Raw genomic sequence first — 24,695 nt, 5'->3', positions numbered from 1 at the left:
AGAGCCATATGCATAACATGGTCTGATTCTACAGCCATTGTTTAAAAAAGTTGGTAATTTAAAGCATTTCGTATATATTTGCCACACAAAATTGTTTCATGTTTCTTAAAAATTTATCAGAGCTAGATATGGTGGCAAAGGAAGGTGGATCTCTCTGAGTTTATGACTAGCCTAGTCTCTAAGGAGTTCCAGGCCAGCTGGGGCTACTTATGGAGACCCCTGTCTCAAAAACTGCAACACCACCACCAAAACAAGCAAACAAGAAACCCACAAAACCACCCCCCCCCAAAAAAAAACTACCTAAAAAATTTATCTGAAGGTGGTTTTCAGCCATTCTCTGAGATGCGGTACCCTAGCTTAAACAAAGACAACAATGAAATCAGAGAGGAGAGACGTTTAGGAAGCCCAGCATCTCTGCTCTCCATTCCCTTCCATTCCTTCAGCGGCTGAGCCCAGGACAGAGAGGGCCCAAGTTCCTGGGCACAACTTGGCTGTTATCTGCCCTGCTTATCAACTCCCAGCACTCTACTCTTCAGGTTGTCTGTCTACTAGACATCTAATTTGATCCTGACAATCACTCAGTGATGACTATGGAAATTATCTATGATTTCCCGGATGGCTGGAAAACTATACCATTCTTGTCTGTCTCGTCAGTAACCGAATCTGGAGCCTTTCTCGGTGCTGAACTGGTTTTCTGCTTTGAGTCTCATGTTCACTCAGTTCAGCCTTTACATTCTTGCAACAAGGAACTTATACTCATTTAAACCATAATATCTATCATGTATCACAGGTCATGTGACCTATCCCAAATTGAACATATAAGATACTTAAGGCCCTTAACACAAAAAGAAATTGGTGGACAGATTCCGCATCACTAAGTGATGTACGTGATTAATGTTATCAGTTTATATACAGATACTTGCAAGGGTCCTTTATAGGACAGTTTTGCATAGTAGGTCCTTCATTAATTTAAATGCAAAATCTCTGATAATCCAATCAAAAAATCATTCTGATAAACAATTCTAATTTATATAAACTTTTATTCATGTTATAGCCATTGACAAAAATTTGTTGGCTGTCCACCTGAGGATTTGATTGTAACCAAATCTCAGTCAGAAAGACTGGGAAACTTATGGCTACTGCAAACACAGATTTTAACTTTTAATGTACGTTGTCTTAAAGTTCACACTTACCAAAACCATGTGGGCTATGAGATTGCCTCCAAGAGCTCCAAAAGTATAATATACAAGAGCCTATGAAATAGCAGATATGTAAGTTAACACAGGCCAGGGCTTATTCAATTCCAAATTTAATATATAGTAAAACTTCAATAACGTTACCTTTGCCTGACTTGAATTAACACCAAGTCCAGAGGCATAGAGAAAGCCAAGAGCCTAAGGTAAAATGAGGAAAGGTAAATATTCTTATTTTGGTGAAGACATACACAGTTTTACACAGAGAAGAGTCAAGAATCTTTAAATATGAAAAGGTATGACTACAACTATGCTGACATTCAGTAAAATAGCTGGAGCAATACATTCAGCCTTTTACAAACCACATAGCTGAGTACAACTTTAATCAAGTCATTAAGTTTAGTTAGAAGGTCAACAGAAAGTTAAGAAGATATTACTAGTAAAACAAAGCTGAGCACACTTAAATGTGGTTCTTACTTCATTCTTTTTAGCTTTTATGAAGATAAAATATCTTCTGTGCTATTATATCAACATATTTCTTTCTCTGCAAGAGGGATGAAAAAGGACAAGTGTCCCAAGAGAAGTAATCTCAGGTATGAAGAGACACCAAGTGGTCAAGGGAGATGGTTGCTTTGCAAAACATGAATTCTAGAGGAAGCCACCACCAAACGATGTACTGATGAGGGTCCACCTTCTCTTCTGTGCACCATCCTGATGACACACAGTGGTAAGGAAGGCATGGCAGAGTCTGTGAGCTAAAGCACATTTCAGCCTCTCTGGCAGCTAAGTAGGGCTATGATCCTAGATATGTCTGCAGAGGAGGTCGACTGACACCCAGGAGTCACCGTTTGCAAGAAAGCCACCCAGGCAGAAAAAAGAGCTCAATCTAATCTGGCGAGCATGAAGTACTGATGTGGGGCTCTGCTCGCTGCATCAGCTAAACTTGATGAGCACAGCAAGAGTGCTGGGGGGGGGCGGTACAAGAGTGCTGGGGGGGTACAAGAGTGCTGGGGGGGTACAAGAGTGCTGGGGGGCGGTACAAGAGTGCTGGGGGGCGGTACAAGAGTGCTGGGGGGCGGTACAAGAGTGCTGGGGGGCGGTACAAGAGTGCTGGGGGGGCGGTACAAGAGTGCTGGGGGGGTACAAGAGTGCTGGGGGGCGGTACAAGAGTGCTGGGGGGGGGCGGTACAAGAGTGCTGGGGGGGAACGGTACAAGAGTGCTGGGGGGGCGGTACAAGAGTGCTGGGGGGGGAGCGGTACAAGAGTGCTGGGGCGGGGTACCAATGCAGAGGTGGGTGATTCTACAAAAGGCTGCCAAAAGACATCAGTGCCTCTGAAGATGATGTACGTATGTCTACAGCTAACGTAAGCAGATTTAATCAAGAAAGGAACAAGCTTCAGACACATAAGGAAAATAGTTAAGACCACATCTGTTTATAACTAAAAGTGAGACCAAGAAATTGTCACAGACAATAATGGGTATGATCCTGCTGCCGTAAAGCCTCAAGACAACTGTCTCTCACATGCTTTATTCTATTATGGTCAGGGGAAAACAGGCATTTTTCTAGGTTGCATAAATGATAATTTAGAAGAAAATGTACCTTTAAAAATAATTTCGCAAATATCCATGCATTCCAACAATGTATTTTTAAATATAGCTCATATTTTGTTAAACCTGAATTACCAAGTACAGTGTAAATAAATAGGATGGACAACTTAAAAATTTATTTATTTATGTTATGTTATATGTATAGGTGTTTTGCCCGAATATATGTCTATGTACTATGGGAGTGCAATACTCTTACAGGCCAAGAGAAAATGCTGGCTCTTCTAGAATAGGAGATAGGCTGTGAGCCACCCGGTAAGTGCCTGGTTCTCTGGATGAGCAGCCAGTGCTGCTCTTGACACTGGAGCTATCTCTCCATTCCCCTATCACATGGCCCCTTAAGCCTAGGCATCAATCTTTGCATTCTTTATACTTCTATTGATAATGTAACGAAGATGTGTTAGCAGTGCCTGTAGTGCAATGTGGTACTGAAATTCACCTATAATGTAGCCTAGCTAAAAACAGTTACTTCAATTTATTAGCCTTTAGCTGTGATATCTGGCCTAGAGAAAATACAGGTAATAGAAAAATTAATGAATAGATGCTGAAATGAGGACAAATGCAGGAATATGTTACAGAAAAACTGTATTTACCTCTAACACAGAAACAAACCAATCAGACAAAGGCTACATTAGAAATAACAACTAAAATGTAATGCTGTGGTAGACACTTGCTTTGACAAAATCAGAATAAAGAAATTTTTGAGCTCAGTGCTCTAACAATACATTATGGACATTTATAGGCTGGAAGGATGGAGAGAGGGAGAGAGAAAGACACACACACACACACACACACACACACACACACACAATACACATAATACACATGTATGTAGTGTAGGACTAGGAGACTGGACCCAGGGCTTTGTACACGCCAGGCAAATGCTCTTCCTGGTTATATTCCCAGTCCTAAAACCGTTTATATTACTTTTTTTTTTAAAGTATCAACACTGGGCTGGAGAGATGGATGGCTTAGTTGATAGGCATGCTTGCTGCTCTGTCACAAGGACCAGAGCTCAGATCTGAGCACCCATGGGTATCAGACACACCTGCATGTATCTGATACCATCTCCTGGTCTCCTAGAACACCCTAGAATCAATCACTCTCTCTATCTCTCTCTCTCTCACACACACACACACACACACACACACACACACACACTCATTCACACACCCCCTCCCCGCAACACACCCATTAAAAAGTCAAGGTTAACTTTGGGAGAAAATCCTATGGGGAATAATTTCAGATAAACAGAACTGCTGCTCTATCGAGCTGCTCTTCATGTCACTGTCTATAGATTTAATACTGTAAAACTACAAAAGAATCTGCGGTAAGATGTAGCTATAAAATTATCTTCATTGAACATAAAAGTTCATAGATGAAGGAAAATAAGTATCCAAGAAAACAAGTAAAATGGTCTGTCAAAAAATTAGTAATTAAAGATATGTTGTCATCCAGTCTTCTATTGTTGAAAAAAGTCAGGGCACAGAGAACAAATGGCTATTAGAATTCAGTGCTGAGTGTTGGAGAGAGAGTGGAGGGATGGCTTAGCAATTAAGAGCACATTTTGCTCCTTCAGAGACCTGAGTTCAATTTTCAGCATCCATGTCCCTTTGCTCCTGCACTCACATGTATATAGATAAACACACATCCACATTTTATTAGAATAAATTAAAAAGAGGTAAGAGCTAGAGAGAGCACCGGCTACACTTCCAGAAGACCTGGGATTGATTCTTGAACCCACATGGTGGCTCACAACTACCCGTGACTCTAGTTCCAGGGGATTGGACGTCCTCTTCTGACCGCCTTGAGCACCAGGCACACAAACGGTGCAGGCAAAAACACCCCCGCACATAAACAAACAACCCCACAAAAACTAAGTGCTATGTGCAGAGGTTCTCTATTGGAGCCGCACTTACAGTTTGTCCTTTAGGAGAACCTTCCTCAGTCAGTTTCTCAAACATCTCTTTAGCTGCTGGGATATTCTGTGTGAGGTAATCACCAAACAGAAGAGCATAGGACACTCTCTCCAGGGCTTTGGTGTGATTCATGCCTGCTGCCTTTTGAAGATACCGATACGCTCTTTAAACAGAAACAATCAAACAAAAAGTCAGCTGTGTTTTCATAACAGTCATTTAAAGATTTTTCCTTACTAAAATGGACTGCAATTTTCTTATTTTATAGTAAGAAATCCCAACCCATTACTCCTACTATATCATGGTATTATATATAAAGAAAATATCCTGGAGAGTTTGATTTAGCTTATGTCTAGTATTGTGAAATTATCTAATTACACTAACAATGACTGAAAAGCTAATAAGCAGGTTAACAAGATTTGTAATAAAAAATTGTAATGATGCCTGGTAAATACACAAATAACTCAAAATTTTCTCACTCTGCATAGACTAACAAAACCAGCAGGAATCAAACAGACAGGAAACGCTATAATTCTTTCAGAGAATAACGTACTAGGTGAAAATATCAAAGTAGAACAAAAAAATTCAACACATCTAGTGACAGTTCCTTTTGTTTATGTCATTTTTGAATTCCGAACAGCGTGTTCACTCTTAGTTCTTAGAACCAACTACAATATACTATTGCCATTTTTCTCACTGATCAGCGTTATGGTCAATATGTATAGTCTCATCCAAACGAGTTAAAGTCTGCCCAAAACACATTAAGGTTTCCTGCAATAGGGCCTGTGCTTAGAACGGGCCGGACAGTGCAACCTACTCTCTCTTCTGGCTCTTCCGATTGCTCCCATTCAGAATCTTCATCCCAGCCTGATAAACCATCTCTGCTTCCTGCATCTGCCGTCTTCTCGCAGCATCTTCTTCAGCTGACAATAAAATGACACACGCATTACATGAATTCATTTACCTAGTACCAAGCTTACTCATTGTTTCAGGTAGGAACACATACAGGAAGAACGATCTTTTGCTATTTCCAAACATGACTAAAAACGGCTGAAGTGTGTCCTGTACTGACAAAGGGTTTTAAATAACAGTTTCTTTTAGCAACAGCAAGACCAAGCTGCTTTTGAGCATATTTCTGCATTAGAGATAATGACTTTTAGAAATACAATTAAACTAAAACTTCATATTAAATGCTAAGTTCAGCTGAAATAGTAACAAAAAAGCTACTGGAGAAGAACAACCAGAAAATTGTTATAATATCCAAAGGTCACATATTGTATATTTATATAATCATTTAATTATATAACTAAAATCTTAAAACTTGGTTAGAAGTAATTTAGTGTACAATGTTTAAGTTCAGTCATTTCTCTCTTCTTTTTCTGAATGGGGTTTCTTAGAGCCCAGGCTGGCTTCAAACTCCCAATGTAACCAAGGATGTCCTTGAACTTTTGATCCGGCTGTTCAGAGTGCTAGGATTAAGGTGCGTGCCACCACAACCAAGGTAAGTGGTGCATGTGGTGCTGGGGACCAATCCCAGGGCTTTGTGTGTGGCAAGCAGGCACTCTATCAACCAAGCTACATCTCCAGCCCAGTTCATTATTTTTCATGCTCATTAATATAACACTGAAAAAAAACATAGAACAGTTGTGGGTTTAAAAAAACTATTTTGCTACTTGAATGCAACTTTTGAAACAGAATACAGAACTCATCATAAGACAGTGAGAAATGAATTCTTTTTGTAATAAAGAAAAACCTGTGCCGGGCGGCAGTGGTGCACACCTTTAATCCCAGCACTCGGGAGGCAGAGGCAGGCGGATCTCTGTGAGTTCGAGGCCAGTCTGGTCTACAAGAGCTAGTTCCAGGACAGACTTCAGAGCCACAGAGAAATCCTGTCTCGGAAAAAAAAAAAAAAAAAAGAAGAAGAAAAAAAAAGGGAAAAGCCTGACATATCAAACTAGTCATAGTGGCCTGCATCTGAAGATGACCTATGTTTCATGCTGTCTTCTAGGGATGCTTAGGAGGCTACATTCACCATGTTAGAAATGGTATCTGGTACCACACTGCTATGTTTTTTAAACAGTTTTCCAGCAGAGGGCAGCATTTACACACAGGGTGGTTAAACACACTACATATGTCAAGTGTTACATAAGCATAGTATAGTCCACTCAAAGCCTTTTAAAGATGGTATTTTTTTAGTGTTCTTCTAACTACTATTAACCTTTGCCATGATAGTCAGCTTCCATTATTGATGAATTATTTTGTATTAATTAGTTCAATAACCTGCCTCAAAGATTTATAGAACTACTTGTGAATCAATGAGACTTAAGTGTGAAAGGCTGAGTGACAGTTTGAAATAAGTGCATTACATGCTCACAGCTCTTAAGTTGTTCTTCAAGGCTGTGAGCATTTCACCAGCACTGATCCACGTGGAAAAGGACAGCTAGAAAATGCCTTCCGAATGCTGCCCTAGACATAAAACACAGGACACTGCCGACTTCAGCGGTACGCACTTTCGCAGAAGCCCCACTTCTCATCTGTCTTGTAGTCGTAGGTGGTGGCGCACCACAGTCTGCCGTCCTCCCTCCCATCCGACGTGCACTCATCATACTCCTTCTCCAGAAAAAGGAAAGGGAAGTGGCAGGGCTCCCCATGCGCCGTACCTTCAATGGCAGTCAAAACTGGAAAAAACAAAAAACCAAAAGAACAAGAGTCTAAATGAACACCTTTGTGATGTAGGGACTCAACAACGTCAAACTTCAGCTATATTAAATCTGAAGGCAAAGAGACTCTCTGCAGCATCTGTGACGGGAGCCAGAGGAGAGCCAGAGCTGGTCTGACTGGAGAAGACTTGAGGCCACGTCCACCTAGTGAGCCGGGCTGACTACTCACATGCGTCTAGCTTAGACTTTGAGTTCTTAAGATAAAACAGCATGGTTTCAAAGTCTACCAGGAAACTGCCTAAAGGCTGTCCTGAGTCAGAGACTAGAGTCTCAAAAAGCAAAGCAAAGCAAAGCAAAACTAAACAAAACAACAGACCCAACCAAAGAGCTCCCCAAACTCCTGTTTAAGGAGTGAACAAAAACCAAGCAGACATAATTGTCTCTACTGCTAGGACAATTTTCTTTTTCCATGAATGGAGTCCAACAATTTCAATTAGCTAAAGTTATACCTGGATAATGCTTCCCCAGGCAAAAATTCACCATTCACATATTCCTCTGTGAAGCCCTTTGTTAGAGTACTTATCATGGTTACTGAGGGTTTTGTTATTAGCTCCCCGCCCCCCGCACTGTAGTTCCTACAAGACTATTTAATATGGCTCCTGTCATGTCAAATAATAAGTTCAAGAACTGACATCTGTTGTTTATTCCTGACACCTTCCTCTGAAAGGCTAGAGGCATTTCTCCTTTGTTTTCAGTTTAAACAAGAGACACATCTGAGGATACCGATTTTAGAAACACTTTCAGTAAGCTGGGAGAAAAAATTTTCAATCAGTGGCATCAGGAAGATGCCACTCACCCTGTAGTGCAAGACCTGCTGCTCAGCCAGCAGCTCCAAGTGTGCTCTGGGCTGTGTGACGAAAGGGGAATCTGGCAAGGACAGCTGCCATGCATGATTTGCAGGTAAAGGGGCATGTACCTACCCAGACTTATTTTTCATATGACTCTAAACCACTGGTTCTCAACCTGTGGATCACAACCCCTTTGGGGAATCAAATGACCCTTCTACAGTGGTCACATTATGAGACAGTCTACATATCGGATATTTACATTATGATTTATAACAGAAGATTAGTTATGAAGTAGCAACAAAAATAATATTACGGTTGGGGGTCATTTCATGGGTCAGCATGAGGAAATGCACTAAAAGGTCACAGCATGAGGAAGGCTGAGAACCACTGTTCTAACCTGTTTTCCACATTCTTTTTTCTATCAAGTATATGAATAATGTAAGTCACACTTGCTTCTAAAATAAAGGAATTCTACGATCACGGAGACGTGGAATATTTCAGGTCCAATGTCAAGGCTTTCTTTCCTCCCCTGGAGTGCCCTTTATCATAACATCCTTTCAACCGTCAGATAACATCTCTGACACACATAAACTTAGCAGACCATTAGCTTGCACCAGCTCAAAAGCTACAAATGCTATCCGATAACATCTGAACCTGTAACAAATTTCTTCATTGTTTTCTTTCACCTAACCAGATAGCCCCATATTACCACCACGTGGTTAAAACAATGCATTGATTTGTGGTTTCCTTTTGTGACTATAAAACTCGATGAGGCCACTTCTACAGGGGAACAACAAGTGTTTCCAGGCCCTGGCCACTCACACCTGGCTTAGAATAAGCCTTCTCCCTCCCTTTGGAGGGACAGTAATGCTTATGGTCAACAGCAACATAATCCTTTCCATCAAAGTTGGGTGTGTTGGAAGCCACTGCCTATGATTCACCCCAATTAGGTGATGGGTCCTTCTCTGTCTTTCCCAGAGCAAAGTAGAAACACCTTTGTAACAGTCAGCAATTTACTTTCTCTGAACTTGTATTAGCTGAACAGATCAAGATGTTGGTTATTCTACTGAATTATTATTTTTGTATTTTTATTTTACCATAAGGAAAAATGTGTTTTTTTATGACATAAAATGACTAGACAGTATGCAAATGTAAAGGAAAAAAACCCAATCATCTTTGCCTACCACTTCAAACTCTTTTTTCAGCTAATGAAGCTTTGTGGAAAATTTGAACTCTTCCTTTATATTTCCAAACACGCACACACACACAAAAATGGCTCCCCTACCCCATACACATTCATGTGACTCACGTGTTTATATAAATGTGGTTTATCCTCTACATCTGTTTTGCTCTTGGGAGTCTACAGTTTTGGCACATGCGAGGCCAAGGTGAATAAATGGCTAGTTCCCAGACAAAACACCAAATACTAGGTTTCTCATGAGCTTCCCTGCTAGCAGCGCCTCATGCGCTATCCCCACGGTGCTCTGCGTATGGGCACTGGGAGGTGTCAAGTGAATCCGATATGAAAATGGGGCCCTGAGAATTTAGGCCCAAAGTGTTCTTCAGCTCCAACTCCCTACAGCAAATGCCATATGGAGTATAAATGACTGGTCCTCCCTAACTCTGGCCCAGCTGCCAGGAGAAAAGACTTACCTGCCAGTTCAAATAACCGAGACACATCACCCAAATCTACCTGTGCACACTGGCTGGCTTTGGTTTTACCTTTCCTATAACTTGCTACATTGTTTAGGTGTTGACAGATTGAGAATTTCTCTTCCCAATTTTGACCAAAACTGCAAGTAGATAACATTTTGTGTTTATACATTATGTCTGTCCATCTGTCTCTCCAGTTCATTTTTAGATGTGTGTGTGTGTGTGTGTGTGTGTGTGTGTGTGTGTGTGTGTGTGTGTGTGTATGGGCCATGTGCACATGAGTGCAGTGCCTAAGCAGAAAAGAGAAAGCTGGAATTACAAGCAGTTGTGAGCTGCTTGACAAAGATGCTGGTCAGGTTGGCTGCAAGAGCAGTATCTGTTCTAAACTGCAGACTAGGCGCATACTGGGGCTCTGGTGATGCTGACAACCAGGGAGAGGACCTCAGGCATTCATGTCTAGTTTCCTCTACTTGGCCACAATGCACCCTTTCCCTTCACTGACTCTGCTTTGAATCCCTTTGCTGTATAAGTGCTGGCCAAGTGTTTTGATTCCTTCTAGCAAATCACCAAACAGTCTTGGGTATCTAGACGCCTTGACCTCTCATGTGGGATTTACTAGAATGGCCAATTCTCCCTGAAACATGCTGCTGCACTGCGAGGGAAGAGGAGGGAAGGGGCAGGGTGCACAGGCACGTGGGCTATGGAGTCATACGAGGTAGCCACTGAGGTTCTGTGTGCATGAGAGGAAAAGCGACCTGTGGGAGCTTAAAACAAGGGGTTTAACTCTAGGAGAGTTGGCTTGGATCTCCTGACTGCTGCTGGTTTTACTGGCTACAGAAAGGGAAAATATAAGAGTAGCTCAGTTGATATGAATAGTTCTGATTATGATCTGTCCTCTGATGGGCCTTAAATTCTCCAGGCTGGATAAAGATGTTAAAGTTGACCTTGTTCTCTCCTCTAAAAGAGAGCATGCATGTGTGTATAGGGTGGGGATAGGATTAAATCAGGTCCCAGGGCTGAAGAAAAATGGCAACTAAGCCAGAGGACAAAAGGACTACAGGCAGTTTTTAGTTAGGGATGGTCATTGCTGCAGCAGCCTTCCTTTCTATACTCAGGCCAGCTGGGTGCTCTCTGGCTGCTCTGAACTAGTGGGGGAATAACTAAACAGCAGTGAGGAGAGAAATGGAAAAGGATGTTTAGTGGAGCGTCGTTTAGTGGCTAGACATCTTGGATATATGCTAAAAGTTCACACAAAATATAAAGTACTTACGACTTTATAAATGCTAGAGGTATCACCGTGGTCAAAAGAAACTGAAGAAAAAAATATGTTACTGAGACAAAACTTGGTTTTTCCCAGCAGCAAGGGCTGGAATTTAAACTCTGAGACTAGTAACAACACAGACAGAGATATTATGTAGAGTTCAAAAATCAGGTTGTGTTTGCTAATTCATTCTTGTGAAAGCTGAAGTCTGACTTTTCCCTCCCTTCCTCCTCCCTCCTTTCTTTTTCAGTGACTAGGGTCTTACTGCATAGCCATAGCAGGCCTGGAGCTTACCATGTAGACCAGGTTTGCCTCTTTCTCAAGAGTGCTGGGATTGAAAGCATGTCACCAGAGTTGGTGAAAGTCTGATCTCTTAGAGGCAGATGATTTTTCAACTTGAATATATTTTGAGTAGGTCAGTTAGGATTCTGAAGATTGACTAGATAAAAAGGGCTTAGGAAAGCCTGGATTATTCAACTCCTTGGTCCTGAAGCACCTTGCTTCTGATGCTGCTAACATCTGGCCTTTTTTGAGCCCTGAGTTTACAGGCCTTAACTGCCTGAACTTAATTCTGAGCCAAAAGTCAATACTGCCTGGGACAGGCTCGCAGCCCCAGTGGGAGTTGTGCTGCATTCAGAGCAGGAATGAACTCAATGCACAGCACTGAGGCTCCTGCAGACTCACACATTTAGGACACTGCTCAGGGGCCCCATGGCTGTGAAAGACCCTCTGAAATCCAGCTCCCAACTGGCTTGTCCACTTCTGGTACAGACAGCACTGTGAACTTGTGATTATTGGTCCAAGTTACAAGTTTGGAGAAGGTTCATAGCAGAGACCATGATCCTCTGCTCACTCTAGGCAGGCTGGCCTGATTCCTGCTGAGCAAGTCTCACGCTGCTGACCCTTGGGCTTCTTCCCTGCAGTGTGACGCAATGGACTGATGACCCACTTCCCGCTGCACAAAGCTCAGGGAGTCTCTGAATGGGCTGATAGACGAAGAACGATCAAGGTGAACATGTAAGAGACGACACCAGAGTGTTTGAAAATTGAGGATTTTGTTGTGTTCAGTTTCTGGGCACTGTCTTCCTGGCGAAGTTATACAAATGTTTTTCTGTGGTGCTGTTCTGTACCTCTTCCCTAGAACCCTCTAGCCACATGCTACAGATGAAACTAGGGAATGGCTGAAAAAAAGGTATACTTAGGGTTTCTGAATGAAATTACTGATTTTCTAACAACTGAGCCAAATAACCTGAAACTCCTGCATGTAGGAGGCAGAGAGAGCAGAGGGCATTCATGATCTCCGGAAACTGTTTCTAGAAGCTGCTACTCCGTCCTAAAGACAGGCTAGCTATGAGAAGGCGGTAGGCGACCCAAGCTTTCACTACCCACACAGAAATCCTCCAGATCCTTCTCTGACTCATGGGCAGATGGAATGGGTTATGGACAGTACAGACAAACCTCCTAGCAAGTCCTCTGAAACCAAGGGCCAGACTAGGAAGGCGAAGGCAAGCCACCATGGTGGAAGGTCACACTGTGCCACTTAATGCGCATCACGCTTAACAGTCCACCTTCAGTTCTGCTTCCATGGCTGTCATGTGGACCATACAGGACGGGACGTCCCACAACACTGCCTCAACCCTGAAAGGTTGCTGGGTCTACTTCAACCTACTAGACATAGTAAAACTGTGTCTGAACTGATGCTTTGGGCCAGGTTAAAAAGCAAAAACGTTAATACAGAAACTTAAGGAGGAAGCTACCTGGTTTTCCAACAGATCTATTACAACTAATAGGATTTGCTGTAATTCACTAAGAACAGGACTCCTGGGGGCAAAGCAGTAGTCTGGCCTCACCATTCCTGGGTCTTACTAATAACACCTCAGATCTACAGATGCTGTTGGCCAGTGACCACAGAGGTGAAGACTGAGCTGAGAAGAATTAGCATATCAGCCTAAATTCTGTCCTTGAAAGGGTCTGCTGACAAAGGCTGCCTTTAGCTGGCATGTATGAAATTACTGATTTCTGATGAGATCCCACCATCCCGCCTGTTCAGAGTGGCTCACTCAAACTATACAAAGAGTAGGATTCATAATGAACACGCTTATCCACTGCATGCCCGCAATTTTGGTATGTGCCAGGTATGCGATTGCCACCTTGCCCAGCTCCGAATAAAAAACTTCAGGTACTGTGTCAGCCCCAGCCTAAGCTACTCCGAGGGCCGCTAATGCTTGCTATGTTACTACAACTGACTGCTGGAGGGTTAGGTGCACTTGGTGTGACATCCCTGAGAGAGGACCCTTAGAAGCTCCCTGAGATTACTCCACTTCATGCACTTCTTCCTTTGCTGACTTTGATTTGCATTTTAAAATTAAAATTAATTAATTGGGGAAGAGGCATATGCATGCCACAGTGTGTGTGTGTATAAAATTAGTTTATTAGAGTATACCAATGAATACATCTACATGCTTAAGTCCTTAGATTCTTCCTAGTGAATTACTAACCCGAGGACTGTGGTCTTGCTAACACAGTAGGAAACATTCAAGGAGAGGTACGAAGGCAAGTGTGGCTGGGGTCATGTGGGAGACGGGAACAGCAGAAGAGGAAGCTGGAGGGAGGCAAGACCTAATCAGTAAAGGTGAGAAATTTAGATTCTAAGATGACAGGAACCCAAGAGCACGAGCAGAAAGTTGACTCTGCCTGCTGGCAGAAGAGGGAAGAGTGAAGCCTGGGCCACAAGGGAGGCTCTTACCCTTGGGCAGTGCAGAAGCTGCTGCACAAAGAGAAGTTGAAGGGGAACAGAAATTTGGTGTTGGGTTTGTTCAAGGGGGCGGAGAGGACATTTTAAGCTGTGAGGGTAACCTGTGGAAAGGCCCAGGACACAGACTGCACCCCGAGCAAACTTGGGGAACGTTCAGAAAAGGGTGTTCTAGCGAGAGCTGCAGGTGAGAGCACAGAAGAGGTGCTGCCATGCCAGATTCTTGAATCATGCCAACACGTGTGTGCTTCACTGCAGAAGGCATGGGAGGCAGTGCTGTGCATAAGGAAGCAGGGTCAAGTCTGAAAGTTAGGATGATTAACACAGCAGGAACATGAACCAGAAGCTGACAAAAGGAACAATTTAGAGGGACGGTAACAGAATCTAATTCTAATAGAGTTGAATGGAACACACAAAGCCATGCAAACTTATGCAATATATATTACATATTAAATATGCATAAGTGAATATGATTTTGTGTATTATGAATAAATTAAAAATCAATCGAAATCATTACTGAAACAAGTTGAATAGGTAAATATGTTTATAAAGTTGCTGTTAAAGCCACCCACAGAAAATTGCATAAGAGATAGTAATAATACTATTGCAAATCCCTAGTATACATCCTGGAACCAAAAAGAATCAGAAATCCCTATCTGTTATGTCTTTTCACTGGCCTAAAAGAGAGACGTGGTCAGAATCCTTTATAAACACGATAGTGACAGACTGGCCATCAAGTATGTTAAAGGTCCAGAAAATATCACAGTACTGACTTCTGGCACATTTTAGCAGGATGGACTTGGTCTGTCCAGACTGCTCACTTACACAAGCCTCACATGTATGCAGGCACAATGTACAGTTCCTCAGGTTGTGGTGATACCCAACCATAAAATGATTTTCACTGCTACTTCAATATTTTGCTATCGTAATGCTAATAATATCTGACATGCAGGATATCTGATATGTGACCCCTGTGAAGGGGTCATTTAACTCCTCCCCCATAGGCTGAGAACTGCTATTCTAGAGGATATCTCAAATTTTATGATTATTGGAGAATGAGCTGGAGATAGCTAATCAACACAGCTCTCTTCTGTGAAATTGATAATTCAGTGTCCCTTAGAGTCTAGTGCGGTAAGAACTGGCTAGAGCCCGTTCTGGATGGGGCACAGAAGGAGCTGCGAGGAGCCCTGATGGTCATGGACTTGTCTTCGTTTTCTGTGTCTTGTGGCAGCTGATTCTTTGAAAATATGCACCACGTCTGGCACTGGATAAGAACCCTGATTCTTTTTTTTTTTTCATTTAAATACTGCCTGGCCCATTATCTCTAGGGAGTTAGTTACTGGCTAACTAAGAACCCTGATTCTTGGAAGTTCAATTTGTCAATCAAACCCTTTTCATTATCTCACCTGTAATACTTAATTTGCACTAAGTTTCCTAAACTTATCTATTGAAAAGGCTCACACATTCAAGCAGTGTGAATTCTTGGTGTCTAGGCAGGGTCTAACTTATGGAAATGAATCTAGGTTTTCTGGAGAAAATGACTGAGGTTTTCCTTTAGGTTAGGAAATACCCTGAGTTTGAGACATACTATTCTGCCTGAAAAGAGTTATGAAAGATCACCAGAATCCAGTCAAAAGGACAAAGGCATAAACTAAAGGTATTCTCAATGGACAAGAGTAAGATACTCTTAGCCATAAGAATGGCTGTATAGCGTGAACTGGGAATAACTAAAGGTTTGTCATGAGGTGGTTGTATCTAAAAAGCTTACTTGTTCTTCCTCTAAGTTTCTTCACATGAAGTTCCTAGAATCTTAGATTCCCTTAGGGACAGAGAATTCTCTTCTATATACCAAAGTCAGTGGGAGCCAGGGCTCCTGAGTTACCAAACTAGGGAGCTAACCATGAATCAAAGGGTTGAAGCTTCTTCCACTACATCAGAGGAGCAGACAATAATGAAGATTCCATAGGAATCCAAAGGACTGAGTTCCAAGTGGGTCTCAACAGCTGCGAGGATGGAGATTCCCAGAGAGTGGTGGATCCAGAGGGGCAAGGAAACTCTGCTTCCCCTCTACCTCTTCCCCACTTCCTATCCGACTCTTCAGTGCCGTCTTTAACACAGTTTGTAACACACTTCATAACAGATGGGTAAACACGTTCTATTTCTGAGTTTTCTGAGCTGCTCTAACACATGAAGTGAACCTATGGATGATATCGTGGGAACTCTGGCTTGCAGACTGTCAGAAGCACAGGCAACTGGCACGTGAGCGGGGCAGGGTCCGTGCTGTGGGGCTGAGTCCTCGATCTGGGGGATCCGATGCTATCTCCAGGTAGGATGACAGAACTGAGATAAAAGAGAGGACACCAGGTGGCATCAAGCGCGACACCCACTGCAAAATTGCTTGCTTGCTGTGTGGGGAAATAATGACCAACTGGGGAGCATATGAAAATTACCTGCATTGGTTTCTTTTCTCTGTATTCTTACTAATGCTCGAAAACAAAGAACTTCAAATTGCATATATATACCTGGTGAAAGTTTGTCAGAATATTCTAGGATAATGTCAACATCATTTTTAGTTGATGGAATAAGGCGCTTTTAATTTTTGAGAAATGATTTTTCTATTAATGAGTACGACAGAGTTTCACCTGGGATCAATTCCTGACTGTGGCTGGAATTGAAGCAAGTGCTGCTGTGGTTAACCGTGAAGTAAGAAAGTAAATGGCAGAGTGGATATGTTACCAAATTTTAAAAGGACGGACACTTACCCCACACACTGTTTTAAGGTCAGTTTTGAACATAAAGCTGTGAAGCTGGGTCAGGTTAGAAGAAGATTAGGGTTCAGTTTCAATGGGAGAAGGTAAGACCTAATCAGATTACCTAGGATGACTGAAAAGTTACAGGATGGTGAAAATGGCAGTAAAAACTCTTAAGAAAATTTTGTAACCACCCTGGAAACTCTGCTTCTTTTTTTTTTCCCCACCTTGGCATTTAATTTCAATTTTTTTCCAAAGAAATTTACATGCTAGTATACAAAAATGCTAATATATTAATAGAAAATACTTGCAATTTTATCAATGAATTTAGGTCATGTAATATCAAACCCGCACAGTGAATATCTGATTGGCTAAAACTTTGAAAACCCTGTAAACCACACTCTGCTCTTTCTACGTGGTTAATAATCAGCAAGATCAGCTCTCGCTAGCATTTGTCTAGGTTCCCTAGCTTTAAAGTTCCAGGTGTCTCTTTCCGACATCAGGTGAAATCAAAGTGCCAAGGTTACCTGGCTTCCGGGCTCTCTTTGCTTCCTCATAGATCTTGCTGCTTAGACTTGGAGAGTCTACAAAGCTGATTTCTTCGGTGGCAGTGACTTCCTCCTCTGTCTTGGGGCCCTCTTCCTCATCCTGAAGAGGGGACTCCACCTCTGGTTCCTCAGAATCAACAAATATCTGCCCAGCAACCACTCTCCCTGTGGTGGTGTGGTCCTTCACTGACTCATCTGCTGGCAAAGAACTCTGAGAAGAGAAAATGTTTTTGTTACTCATCATCTGTAGCATGACTTCCCCAAGCCAATCTGACCACTGCTGACAGGAGCCAACAGGCGTCTCCTTCAGTTCTGAGGCATGCCAAGCTCCATCCACCTATAGGCTCTGATGCGCTTATCCGAGCTGGGGCTGCGACTAGCTTTGAATTCCAATTCAGATGTTACTTTCCCATCATCAGTCTTTTTCAATCCCGGAAGACAGGGCTATGCCCTTCCTTACATGTACTCCTCCTTTATCCTTGCCCTTGGCAACTCTGTATTATGACTTCCTGTTTGGATCTCTATTCTGTCTAATCTAGAGATCTGTGTTCAAAACCAGCAGTCCTCCCCGGGTATGTGAGAACCGGCTATACTTATGCAACCCGTGAGGACATGCATTTCCTAATCTGCTTAGGTGGAACAGATGGCATGGTGATATGGTGATGCATACTCTCAATCCCAGCACTCAGGAGGCAGAGACATGGACCTCTGTGAGTTCAAAGTCAGCCTGGTCTACATAGTCAGTTCCAGGTCAGCCGTGACTATAGAGTAAGACCTTATCTAACCAACTAACCAACCAACCAGAAAAAATACACATCTGCAATGCCAAGACTTGGGAGTGCAAAAACAGGAGGATGGGAAATTGTAGGTCACCTTCAGTTACATAGTGAGTTTGAGGTCAGCGTGAACTACATGAGACTTTAGGAGAAAAAAAGGTATAAAATCCATCTTTCTTTGGGCACTAAAAATGCTGTCTTTGTGTGAGTGTCCACCATCCACACAGAATATTCAAATTTAAGTTGAAAGTGATCCTAACAGCCAGCACCCCTTAGGGAAATTCTCATTATTCTTATACAGTTTTTTTTTTTAAACCAAAAGAGTTAGAATACTGGTATCATCTTCTTTAATTGAATTTTGTTACTCAGAATTAGTAGGTCCTTTCTAAGTTGTATAACTCCTTTAGTTTGTTCAGTGCAAACCTTAGTACCTACCTTGGAATCTATGGATTCATCCTGGTTATTTTCGTCATCTGCAAAGAAATTTTAAGACAAATTATCTTTTTTGCTGGGAACTATAAATTTTAGAAAGTACACAGAAGATCCCATGTGCCCCTATCTAAGAGTCCAAGAATTTCAGGAATTCTATGCAAAAAGCTTGGAGGGGAAACAAATACACAACAGATAACTAATCACCGGATAAATGAACCCACTTTACTTATTTATTTATTTAGCCTCTTTGAGACAGGGTTTATCTGTAGCCATAGCTGTCCTGGAACTCACTCTGTAGACCAGGCTGGCCTCAAACCTACAGAGATCCGCTTACCTCTGCTTTCTAAGTGCTGGGATTAAAGGCCTGCACCCCTCCCGTCTGGTTAACCTAGATTATTTAAAAACTGACTGTACTCAAAGATTTCACAAAAGATTAAGGGGAAAAGTCCCTCTTCATCTTCCACATAGGAAAACCAGAAGGCTCCCTTCCTACTCCCCCAAACCAGCCTCTTGCTCAGATTCCGTCTCAATTTATAAAAATGAAGCTCTAGTTTCATATTCCAGGTTTTTAGCTATTTTGTTTCTCTGCTGACGATCTGGAGTTACTGTAGGTTATTTTAATTCAGAGTAGGATTTTGTTGTTTCACTAATTTTTTCAGCCCCAAGATAACAACAGCTTCTTAGTGTGTGTGAGAGAGGGAGGGAAGGAGGGAGGGAGGGAAGGAGAGAGAGAGAGAACTTGAGTGCATATGTGTGGAGATGGCTCAGTGGTTAAGAGCACTGGCTGCTCTTGTAAAGGACTCAGGTTTGGTTCCCAGAGTCACATACTGGCTCACAGCCGACTGTGACTGCAGTTCCTGGTGAATCTGACACTCTTTTCTGGTCTCCATGGGCACTGCACAGACATGTTGCACAGATACATATGCAAGCAAAACACTCATACACATAAAAAGAAAAGCAATAGCTTATGGTTATGAAAAAACAATCAATGACTCCAGCCATTATTTACAGCTTGCTTTTGAATGCACAGAGGTGGTTTAGCTTTCTCAGAAATCATATTTCCTACTATCCTTTCCATGGTTTTTGGCTGTTTTCATTAGTCTTAGTGCCTGTTTATAGTGCTCTCTAGAGAAACAGGCAATAACTCAATGCCAGGTGCAAGTGCTTGACCTTCATAATCACTGCCAATGTAAAGACAAACAGCGACATGATCTTCTGTTTCCTTCTTTTTAAAAAATGGCCTGATTTTACCCTGAACGGGGCATTACTATTCCTGTGTCCATAAACTATGAGAAATCCACAGTGGGATTTTATAAAACCACTTTCTACTGGAGAATGTGGCAATACTTTGTTTCTGATGGCTATACCATAAGAGTTTCAACTTTAGCCAACTTAGTTTGCAGTATTTGTTTTGCATATCTGAGAAAAATAAGTCTTCCAGTGAAGTTATGCCACATGTATATTCCCAATTCAAAAGAAAAAAGTAGAGTAGAGTCACTATATAGATTCACCTGCTTTAAGAGGACCTTCAAAATGTGTTATCTGCAAGTCTGAGGTAATGGTGGCAGGGATGGCATGTCTTAGACCCATAGTGCCCATGGCGTTTTGGTAGTTGTCCATGAATTAACAATCATTCTCCCTTCTAGCTTTTTGAAGATCTAAATGGCTCAAATACTATCCTTAGTATTATCTCTTGCTAAGGGAAGGAAACCCATATTTATTATGTTGTCAGTGTTGTATGTATTAATGTCATTTGCTAATCACAAATGCCAACTATTTAGTACACAGCCTGAAGAGCAGGCACCGCCTGTGCAAATCTGTCCATGATATGTCCCTATCCACTAGGCCTTTGGACCGGCTGCAAGTGCAAATCAGTCATATACCTAGAAATGAACACAAATGACACACATCTGAAACAGAGATAACAGTGAGGTGCTGGAGGAGCAAAGTGTGCTGTTCAGCTCCAGGAGAAAGGATCTGTGACATCAGGGTGGTTTCATGTGGATTGCATCATTCTTTCTTTCACTAAGATGACTTGGTCAACAAAACAGTTCTTTCTCAGCTACTAAACAGGAAAACATACTCCAAACAGTAGCTTTAAGGATAAGCTAAAGCTGTTTTCTCTTACCAGCTGATATTTATACGTACAATATTTGAAAAGGTTGCTGGTAATATAAGTGACTCTTAGGTACTCAAGTAAAATCCAAGACACTGACATTGTGCAGCAGTAGGAAGAGCACAGCAATGCTTGAATCAGGCATTGCATTTTATCAGCAACAGATGCAAAGCAAGAAGAGAAAAAAATGCAAAAGGATTCAATGATGGAGTTCTAAATGTCTCATTTACCTGTATCACATCTAAAATGGAACTGCCAAACTGCTCTAACTAACTGTACAACTTCCCCTGAAAAACAATCCACGTTCATTTTTGTTATACTAGTTTACGGAACTGCACACAACCAGGGTTCTTCTGCAGGAAAGGGGATCACTACATTTTCATCTTCCTATGTGTCATGTATATTAAACAGATTAGTTCACCTCCAAACATAAAGAGCAGTGAGTTCGGTGAAAAGGGAACCGCCATCCTGCTTCCGCTTTGCTCGACACAGGTACAGATCCTAGCAAATGCCTGATCCTAAGTCTCCCCAAACTTGAGGCTTGGAAAGCTGGGACCGGGCTTCCCGAATATTTGTGTGGACACAGATAGCTCAATATGAAAAGTCTGCTCAGCCTCTATTTTCTTAGTCTGCCAAAAGAGAACACCACAATGTGCCTGTTGATTCACACTGATGGTGGGGGGAGCAACTAGAACATTGAAATTAAACACCCCCAGCCATCTTGAAGCCGCTCTCTGAACTTCTGTATTAGTACAACTTACCTCAAATACCTGGCAGTGTTACTAATGGGAAGGCAGAAGGCAGTCCTTCTCCTAATCTCTCAGTCTCTCCTCACCCTGTCTGGGATTGAACCCAGGCCACCCCACTGACACTACCAATAAGGTACACTCCCAGCTCCACCAAGGCTGTATTTCTAAGTGAGAAAAATGAATCACTATTATCTTGAGAAAATTAAGGAGAAATATCTTTTTAAAAATCTCTCAATTTATTCATTTACAAGAAAAAGAAAGCATTTCTAATACGAGAACCATGCTTTTACATGTCTCTAAGCCAACATGTTAGATGGTGTTTACTAACAGTGATGGAATCAGGGCCAGCTTTATTGGTTAATCAGAGCCTATGTAGTGTGGTTGTAAGTTCAACCTGCCCTGGGTAACATTAATATTAAACAAAACATGACCATAAAAATCTGATTTTTATGAAGAGCTAGGCTTTACATTACAATCTCAAAAGTGAGGCAAAAATCCTATGTAAATAAACAACCAAATGCATAGTATGGAGAACTGAAAAACCCAAGTCTTTAATTTATAAAGCTTCATATTAAATATGTTTGAACTTCATATGAGCAGAGTAGAGCTATCTTTTGATATACACAGATACCTCAGTCCACGACAGGATGTCCTAATCCTAGAAATCCCTCACATAAAACAGAATTTGCAGGTAACTTTCATCCCTTCTTACAAGGTAAATGTTAAACAATTAGTTATTATATTGTTTAGGAAATAAGGATTGGGATAGAGTCCACATGTACACTATACAACAATCTAACCTAGAAAGCAGGCTAAACCTGACAGTGTGGAACTTGTGGATCAGCAGGGTCCACTGGCCTTTTTCCAGTGTTCCTCATGCACTTTTAGACTGTACCACAGAAATGCATGGCTGTTGTCACTGTGACGAAAATCAGAGCAGACATTTTCTAAACTCTGAACTCCACTTCTATCAACCCAAGCCGAAGATTTAACACTTGAGTGCTAAGTACTTCAGCCTAGCTCTCAACTGGTTGTCGCCGCCAATGCCAAGAGCTCAAAGTACACACAGCACAGTTGACGGAAGATGTAGGAAAAGCTGTTATGTTTGAGTGTTCTTTAAACTCTGCAAAGTGAATTTCTGAGGGATATATGCTATGTTGTTGAATTACCGGAATCTTCAAACTTCAGGGTGAAGAATCACAGAGTTCGTTCATATACAGGTATGTGGTATATTGTAGAGCTAAAACTGTATTATTAAGAAAACCTGAGGAGGAATTCAGTTGCAGGAGGTCCACGGTCCATCAGGGTCTTTACCCAAAACATGCAACAGCTCCGCTTCATACTTCTGTTGAACAGCAACTGCTAAAATTTCTGCCGGAGTTAAGTACTGTACAGTCTTTAAGGATCTGATTAATCAACAGAAATGTCACCTCAAATGGAGCAGACTTGACCTCCAGCGTGATGCTGGCAGTAAAGTGATTACCATATGCTTGCCACTTTCGAAGTGGGATCTAGAACTCACCACCCAAGGGATTCTGGTTCAACTCTCTAATTTTAGAAGTAGGGTGGTGTTATGGCTTTCATTTACAACCAAGACAGAGAATTTAGGGATTCAAATAACCATCTGGGAAAATGTCTGCTGTTAAAAAAAAAGTTGACATTTATATTTTCAGTGTTCCAGAAAAAAAAATGTAAAGCCATCCAACAGCTGTCCTGTTAAATGAAACTGATTAAAATCTCAAAGTCTTTCTGTAGTCAATGTTTATCAACACCTAAAATATTCTTAGTATGTTTAAAATAAACATATCTAAGATAGTAACTGTTCTGATATAGGCAGATCAAAACATTCAATAAGAATCCTTTGCAAAGAGGTAATATAAAGTCAGTCGGGTGAAAAAATCAATTAATCACACGGATTTTTGTACCTACAGAAAAGGGCTAAACTATTTTCTATTCATTTTGAAAGAACCAAGTCTCTCTCAAAAATCAAAAAATCACTATCTACAAATTTAGAAACACCATGGCAGAGGTCACATTTTCCCAGGAAAGTTTATTTAAGGAGGGGGACGAGAATGACTACAATTATATCAGAGGTTTTTCTTGTAAAAGACCAAACTAACAGACCAGGTGTTGAGCAATCCCTCCACGCCACTGTCAACATCCTAGTCCCAATGAACCCTGCTTTGCACAAAGTGACAGCTCCAGGTGTGTCAACTGCAACCCCCAGAGCGTCCCTGAGCCTGGGCACACATCACCTCCGTGAGAACCGAGGAATCCCGGTGGGTCTAAGCCAGCTGTCTGGAATCCCTCCCCATCAGTTAATTCCTCATTCGTCAGAAGTCACCTAAAGTTTGCTGCGTGGGAGACGTGTGGGCAGGGTGATCAGCCTTTCTTTATGTCTAGCTTCCTAAGCACCCTCTTTGGCCCAGGATAACCGAAGCCCAAAGCAAGAGCGAGTGACAGACAGAGTGAGGTGTGACCAGAGACCACCGAGCCCCTCGGCCCTGCCTCCACCGCGGTTGGGGGCGGTGGTTCGGGGCCTGCTGCCCGAGGCCCGATACTGACCCGTGGACGCGGCCGCCGAGCTCAGGAGCACCGTGCAGAGCAGCAGCGTCAGCCCGAAGCGGACCTGCATTCTGTTCTCCGAGGTCGAGAGCCGTCGCGGTCGCCGCGACCAACTAAGCCGCTGCCACCGCCTCACCGCCGCCTCGCAGCCGCTCTTCCTGCTCAGGTTCCTTCTTCGCCCCTTCCCAGGCCACCCTGGCCCGACGCGCAGCCAATCTCCAGCCGCCGCTCCGGCCTCCTTGTCCAATGACCGTGCTCGCCCCGCCCTGTTCACGAGCACGCCCCCTATGTCATCCCTTAGCCAATCATTGTGCACTATTCTCACATCAGCTTTCCCGGTTGGACCACGGCCTCACCGACATGGCCCCAGCTAATTGGTGGCGCCTGAATCAGCGCGTTAGGCAAGGGCTCGGATGAAAATGTCCTCACCTAGGACTACAACTCCCACAATGCACTTCATTGGAGTCTCTCGGCTGATGCTCTTGGGAGATGTAGTTCAGAATAATGCAAGCGTACAGCCTGCAGGTGACTGAGAAAGTAAGCAGGAGGAATTGTGTTTAGATACTCAAGGCTTGGCTTCACGGCACTCTTTGCGTTTGAACCAGAGCAAATATCAAGGAACAGATATCACGTAGTTAAGAACTTATAAAGGCAGCTAAGGATTTCTTCGTAATTATTTTGAGAATTTGAATTGGACGTGACGTGAGTATTGAGAAATATGCAACAGCTACGTTAAAATATTTATTCTGTAGTACAAAAAAGTGCCATTCAGCTTTTCCCTAATAAAACAAAAGGAAAGAAATTTCCCCCAGTGAAAATGGGTTCAACTCCTGTGTTATTTTTGCTAGTCACCCGGTAGAAGTGCCAACA

The 24,695-nt window shown here is 42.3% G+C and overlaps 1 protein-coding gene across 1 annotated transcript in view; it reads right to left on the bottom strand.

Moving 5' to 3' along the window:
- The window catches only part of Sel1l (SEL1L adaptor subunit of SYVN1 ubiquitin ligase), a 44,033-nt gene extending 20,040 nt beyond the window's left edge, over nt 1-23,993 (bottom strand). The window contains exons 1-8 of the mRNA XM_048449366.3: nt 23,826-23,993; nt 18,399-18,436; nt 17,167-17,398; nt 7,226-7,393; nt 5,533-5,638; nt 4,719-4,881; nt 1,341-1,394; nt 1,194-1,253 (exon numbers count right to left, since the gene is read on the bottom strand). Coding sequence (XP_048305323.3) covers nt 1,194-1,253; nt 1,341-1,394; nt 4,719-4,881; nt 5,533-5,638; nt 7,226-7,393; nt 17,167-17,398; nt 18,399-18,436; nt 23,826-23,895 — 891 coding nt within the window. The 5' untranslated portion in view covers nt 23,896-23,993. The remainder of the gene's footprint in view (nt 1-1,193; nt 1,254-1,340; nt 1,395-4,718; nt 4,882-5,532; nt 5,639-7,225; nt 7,394-17,166; nt 17,399-18,398; nt 18,437-23,825) is intronic.
- Nucleotides 23,994-24,695: the final 702 nt, after the last annotated feature.

The sequence above is a fragment of the Myodes glareolus genome, chromosome 11 (genome assembly GCF_982192425.1).
Source record: "Myodes glareolus chromosome 11, mMyoGla1.1, whole genome shotgun sequence".
NCBI lineage: Eukaryota > Metazoa > Chordata > Mammalia > Rodentia > Cricetidae > Myodes > Myodes glareolus.
Note: the sequence above shows the minus strand (reverse complement) of the source record. Positions and strands in the feature narration are given on the sequence as shown.